General features: G+C 66.1%; 1 protein-coding gene across 1 annotated transcript; it reads right to left on the minus strand.

Moving 5' to 3' along the window:
• Positions 1–809: 809 nt before the first annotated feature.
• MAFA (MAF bZIP transcription factor A) lies at positions 810–4017 on the minus strand. Its single transcript, XM_082433502.1, has 2 exons — positions 1717–4017; positions 810–1061 (listed from the first exon to the last, which is right to left on the minus strand). Exon 1 carries the CDS (start codon positions 3117–3119, stop codon positions 2088–2090), a length of 1032 nt encoding a protein of 343 aa, XP_082289628.1. The 5' UTR covers positions 3120–4017; the 3' UTR covers positions 810–1061; positions 1717–2087.
• Positions 4018–6225: the final 2208 nt, after the last annotated feature.

Consider the following 6225-nt stretch of genomic DNA (forward strand, 5'->3'; position numbering starts at 1 on the left):
GGGCAGCTTGCTCCCCTCCCTAGGGGCTTGGAGGACTCAGCCCCTGGGTTTGGGGATTTTGCTCAAACCCTCACGGAGACCCAACCTCTCGGTTCTAAGTTTCATTCTAAGGCAAAGAGGGAGGGGGCAGCCCTCGGCTTTTCTCTGTCTTGCAGACAGAGACACTAAAACAAACTCAGGCGACATCCTCGCGGGACCTGCAGTTGTCCCAGCCCCGAGGAGGAGCCTTGCTGTCCCCAGACAGAAAAGCGGGGAGCCTTGGCAAGTTCCGTGGCAAGCTCTTCTCCAAATGTGCAAACCACAGACTTCACCGGACTCCATCCCCCATCCCGTTGTGAACAGAGGTTAACAGTCAAGTATCTTACGGTGGCCCCAGCTCTCTTAGCATGAAGTTTCCAGAGGTGCCGCCCTCCCTGGTGCCCTCGCAGTTCAGGCCTCGGCCCTGCAGGTGGGAGACCGCAGGCTCAGAAGAGCTGAGGACAGCGTTTGCCACCAGGACGCATCGGCGCTGTGTGTGGGGTCGCCACCAAGGATGGCCTCACGCACCGGGCCGCGTCCTGCCTTAGCGGGGCCAAGGCCACCCTGTGCGGCCCTCCTCCCAGTGGGGCAGCCCAGGGGTGGCAGGGCAGGTGCCTGCGGGTCGGGCCCTGACAGCAGCCTTTTTTAACAACTCTGGTCAGTCTCTCCCGGTTGGCCCAGGTGGGTCACCCAGAGCTAAGGCAGGGCCCAGTTCAGGGACCTCCTTTTCTTTCTATTCAGGAAGAAATATGGCAAAAACGAAAGCCACAGAAAAACCAGCCATGCTCCAGTGACTTTTGTATCTAAACGGATTTATTTTGTGTGTGTGTTTTTCTTTCTTCAGTTTCGTAGCGAAAGAAAAAAGAACCCAACGAAATACAACAACACAACGAAACTTGCAACGAGTTGGAGTCTCCTGCGCCCAGCAGAAGCAGGCGCTGAAGGAGTGCAGGACAGGCTGCAGTCCGGGGCTGGGGGCTTGCAGGGGCCGGAGCACCGGCCTCCCCACCCTCTCTTCCGGCTACTCCAAAAAGTGATCAGCTCTTAAAACAAGGATCCACAAAAAACGAAACACATTTTAAATTAAAGTAAAAACACTTTCTCCACCCGCCCCCATGCCAGGAGATTCAGGCGAAACCTCCTCTTTAAAAAAATTTTTTTTCTGCTAGAAATACTGTGCATTACTTTTTTTCTTTCACTTCTCTTGAGGGTTAAAATAAGATATATTTTCCCGGGAGTCATAAATACGATCTGGTGCATAGAGAAATAGCAGCTCGGGAGTCTGGGCCAGCTCCCACCCCCCTCCCCCCGTGGAGTACAGTAGGGCAGCAGGACTGAACACAGCATAGATAATGCTCCTCGGCTTCAATCTCTAGGGGACGCCAGCGGCAGGGTGGGGGGCAGGCAGGCAGGAGGGCAGGCAGGGGCCAGGCCCCTCCGAGCGAGCGACACATGCTGGGACACGCGACGTCCGAGGGCAAACCCGGCCGGGAAACAGGGAGCTTCCTCTAGGGTTTTCTTTTCTAGTCACCGAGCAAAATAAATATAAATACTTCGAAAATAAGACCGCTTTAAAAAGGAGTAGAAAAGGGCAGGGTAAGGAGGCCAAAAGAAAGGAAACGAAGGAGCGCGAAGGAGCGCGGGGCGGCGGCGGAGGCCCTCGCGGCGGCCCGGGTGAGGTTGGGCGCAGAACCGCACCTCACGTATGTACAAGCGGACGCCAGGAAGGACTTCGACCCGGCCCAACTCTCCCGGGAATCGCCGTGCTCCGAGCAGAGGAGTCGTGGCCTCGTCAGGACCCGGTAAGGTGCGCGGGCCGGGAGCGAGGAGGCCGAGCCGCGGGAAGGGGCCTCCAGTCCGGAGCCTGCAGACGTCGCAGCGGGGCTCGCGGGGCCGGCCCGGCCGGAGGCGGCGGCGTTAACGCGGGCGCCCGCGCGCGGCGGGCGCCTCGGCCCGGCCGTGCGTCCTCGCCCTGGGCCGCGGAGTCCGGGCCGCGGAGTCCGAGCCGAGGCCCCGGGCCGCCCGCGCGAGCCTCTTCTCGGCGGCGCCGCGGGCTCGGGGTCCGGTGCTCACAGGAAGAAGTCGGAAGCGCCCTTGGCCCCGACTCCCGGCGAGGACTCCCGCGGGAAGCCGGCTCCGCCCGCGCCCCCGGGGCCGCCCCGGCCGGCCAGCTTCTCGTATTTCTCCTTGTACAGGTCCCGCTCCTTGGCCAGGCGCCCCACCTCCAGCTTCAGCTGCTCCACCTGGCTCTGGAGCTGGCACTTCTCGCTCTCCAGAATGTGCCGCTGCTGCACCCGCTTGAAGCGGCACGACTGAGCGTAGCCGCGGTTCTTGAGCGTGCGCCGCTTCTGCTTCAGCCGGATGACCTCCTCCTTACTGAAGCCGCGGAGCTGCCTGTTCAGCTCGCGCACGGACATGGACACCAGCTGGTCGTCGGAGAAGCGCTCCTCCAGGCGCACGTGGTGGCCCGTGCCGCCGCCGCCATGGCCCGCGCCGCCGTGGTGGTGGTGGTGGTGCTGATGGTGGTGGGCGGCGTGGTGCGTGCCGTGGTGGTGGCCGGCGCCCACGTCGTCCGCGCCGCCGCCGCCCGCAAAGCCCTGGCCCCGGAAGGCCTCGTAGGCCGCGGCGGCCTCTGGGTGGTGGTGCGCGCCGTGGTGCCCCGTGTGGTGGCCGCTGCCGATGAGCGCCTCCACCGCGTCCTCGGGCGTCAGGTTGAGCGCCTCGGGGTTCAGGTGGTGCTGGTAGCCGCTCATCCAGTACAGATCCTCCAGCGCCGGCTTCCCCGAGGCGCCCCCGACGGCGCCGGGGCCCCCGCTTGCCGGCCCCGGGGCAGCCCCGGCCTGCACCGCGCCGCCGCCGCCCCCCGCGCCGCCGCCGGTGCCCGGGCTGGGCGCGGAGAAGCTGGGCGAGGAGGGCACGGAGGAGCAGGGCGTGCTGAGCGGCGTCGAGGATAGCGAGCCGGGCGGCAGACGGTGGCAGAAGCGCTCGGCCTCGGGTGGCTCCTTCTTCACCTCGAACTTCATCAGGTCGAAGTCATTGACGTACTCGATGGCCAGCGGGCTGCTGGGCAGCTCGGCGCCCATCGCCAGCTCCGCGGCCATCGCCCGGGGGAGCCCGCCGCCTCGCCCGGCTGAGCCCCAACAGGAGGCGGGGGGGGGGGGAGCCACGGGCCTCTCCCCCCCCTTCCCTCCCCACGGGCGGCGGGTCGCTGCCGGGGCGGCGGCGAGAGGCGCGGGCTCCGAGCCGAAGCGCGCGGGGAAAAGTTTCACGCAGCCAACTCAGGGGTGGCCACTGGGGACGCCGCCGGTAGGGCCTCTCGGGGAGCCCTGGGTCGCTCCCCGGCGGGTGCAGGCCGGCCGCGGTGCCCTGTTCCCGAGCCGGCGGCCGGGCGGTGGCCCGGCGGGTGGCGGTGCGGCCACCGCCTCCGGCTGCTCGGGTTCCCCTCGCTCCGCCCGCCTACAGCCGGCCCCGCCTCCACCGCCGAGTGCCGAGCTGTGCGCTCTCCCTTATAGTGCCGGGCGCCTGGGCCCGCCTTTCTGGGAAGGGTACGCGCCTCCGGGCCAATCAGAGCCCCAGACCCGGCGCTCTCATTTGCATATCCCCGTGGCAACCGGAGCCCAGCTGTCAATCTCCTGCGGGGAACAGCTGTGGGAAGGGGTGGTGACCCGCCGCCAGGGAGAGGAGGGCCAGGGCCCTCTGGTGGCCGCCTCGGGGGACTGCACGGGCAGAGGGCGCGGGGCGCGCGGGGGCCGCGGGACGGGGCCCGAGGCCTCCGAGGCCTCGCGTCCGCGACGGGGCGGCCACAGAGTCTCGGGGAGCAGGGGCTGCTCCTCGGTGCCTCCTTCCCCTGCAGCCCAGCTGGCCGTGACCCGGCAGCCCCTTCCCAGGTTGTTTTCCGGCCGGCCGGGAGCCCGCGTCCAGCCCCGCTAGCGTGGTGGCGCCGGGACATTCCGGTCTCCCGACACGGGTGACACTGGGCGGCCTGGCCGGGCGCTGCGCGGGAGAGCCGGTTATTTTTAGCTCCGCGGTTCAGGCGGGTTCAGGAATTTAGTCAACAAAGTTGCTGGCACCTCCGTGCGGCGGGATCCACCGCGGGACGCCCGACTCCAAGGGTGTGCGGCGCAGGTGGGGAGGGAGTCGCGCGCAGGCCAGCGAAGTGGGGGCGCCAGGGACCCTAGTATTGGGGCCTGAGCTGCGGGACGGGTGAGGCCTGGGACTCAGGGGTTGGTTGGAGGGACCCGGGGTGGGAGGGGCGCTCAGGGCCAGAGGGCCGCCAGGCCCGCACCGCATTAGGCGTCCGGGCTCCAGCTGCCCACCTGCCCAGGTCCGGCCTCTTGGCGGGGGTTGTGGCGCAGAGCTGGGCGGGGGCGGGGATTGGGGCGGCGGAGGTGGGGAGCCTCCAGTGCGAGGAGAAACCGGGAGGGCTGGGCTCAGGGAGCGGAGGCGCGCCTATTGCCCAGGGCTTGGTGACTAGGTAAAGAACTGTGGAGCAGTGGGTGCGCCCAGAGCAGGGGGCGGTCCCTGCCACGGCCCTCCAGGGTTGGCTGAGATGGGAGGGCATGACCCAGAGAGGCCCCCAATTCTCTATACTATTATGTGACTTTTATAATTTAAAAACTCAGTCTTAAATGCAACCATCTATGCACATAGAAGCAAAAGTCTGGAGGGACTGTGGGCAAGACGTCACCAGGGGCAGCCTAGCCATGTGCTGGGGGCGTTTATCTACCAGGGTTTTTACCTTGTTCCTGGCATGAATATCTAATATTTTATAATAAGAAAAGTGTCATACAATGGGGAGTGAAACCGCACTTCTTAAGATGCCATGGGGGTGGCCCGGCCCCATCTGCACAGTGGGCACCTCTTGCCCCTTCCTCCTTTCCCCCACGTCCCTCTGGGTGGGGCTGGGCTGTGAGGCCGGGCCATGCGGAGAACAAGGACCCGTCCCACAGGGATGGCCCAGCAAGTGGCAGAACACAGGCCCCAGGCTGGGGGTTTGGGCTCTAGGCCAGATGCGTTGCCAGGTTTGGGGCTCCCTTTAAAGCCCGCAGCGTTCAGAGGGGTGATGTCGAGCTGGTGGTACGTCTGCCTGTGTGAGGGGGAGAGCGTGTCTGCACTGGGCTGTTGTGTCTGGCCACCTGGGCTCGGCGCCTCACACTGTGGCTCCCGCCAGGCCGCTAGACCAGCTACGGGTTTGGTCCCAAGCGCAGAAGGCTGCTGGGGTGGAGCCAGGCTCGCGCACACGGGGGCCCTCCTCGCAGCTCCCGGCCTCAGGCCGAGGGGCACTGAGCTACAGCCATGCCTGGGGTCTGTGGCACCCCCAGTCCCACCCAGCCGCCTCGTCTTGTCCTGAGACGCGCAGTAAGGCCCACCCCAGGCCCACCCTGGACCTCCTCGAGTCCTCTGCTCGGCCACACCAAGTCAGGGACAGTTCCCACCACATCCAGCCCCAGAATGTGATGCTCACGGATGCTGGGCCCCGCCCCAGCCCAGAGCCAGCCCGCCCCTCACTCAGTCACACGCACAGGCCCAGGCCGTTCGTTCACTGCCTCCACTGTGGGGGGGGACCCAGCGCAAGGCCTGCTGCAGAGACTGCATTCAGAACTGGGGAGAGGCACGGGGGCCTTCGGGGCAGCCTGGGACCAAGTAGGGTACCCATGTCCCTGACTGGCTTAGGCAGCCGGTAAGCTCCCTGGTCCTGGACTTTGCCTCGGGGTCGGACTGGCTTCCTAGAAGGTCTTTGGGCCGGCAGGCCTGACCTCAGCTCCTGGCGGTCCCCGAGCCTGAGGAACAGGAGCCCCTGGGGGGCCCTCAGTCTGCTCCCTGACTCTGCATAGTCTCAGCTGAGCTTTCTTCTCTCCTGTTAGTCACAGCCGGGCAGGTGGGAAAGGGGCCGAGAGTCCCCGTATGCAGGCTTTGGAGGGCTCGCCCGACCACCCGGCGCCCTGCACTGTGGGCAACACAGGCTCTCCCAGCCCAGGGAAGGTGCTGCCCCTTCGTGACTCAGGTGGTGGGCTCCAGGCTGGCTCCTTTCTCTTCAGAAACTCCTCTTTGCCACTTGCTGGCCTGGGGTGGGGCAAGTTCAAGGAGGCGCTCACAGCAGGGTGTGGGGAGCCAAGGCCACGAGGGACCAGGGCCATCCTGTCTGCCAGGAATGGCTGGTAGAAGGCCACAGAGAGAGCATACAGGTGTGCTGTGTGCCCCGGCCGT

This window comes from Balaenoptera physalus (assembly GCF_965194825.1).
Source record: "Balaenoptera physalus genome assembly, chromosome: 17".
In the NCBI taxonomy this organism is placed as follows: domain Eukaryota; kingdom Metazoa; phylum Chordata; class Mammalia; order Artiodactyla; family Balaenopteridae; genus Balaenoptera; species Balaenoptera physalus.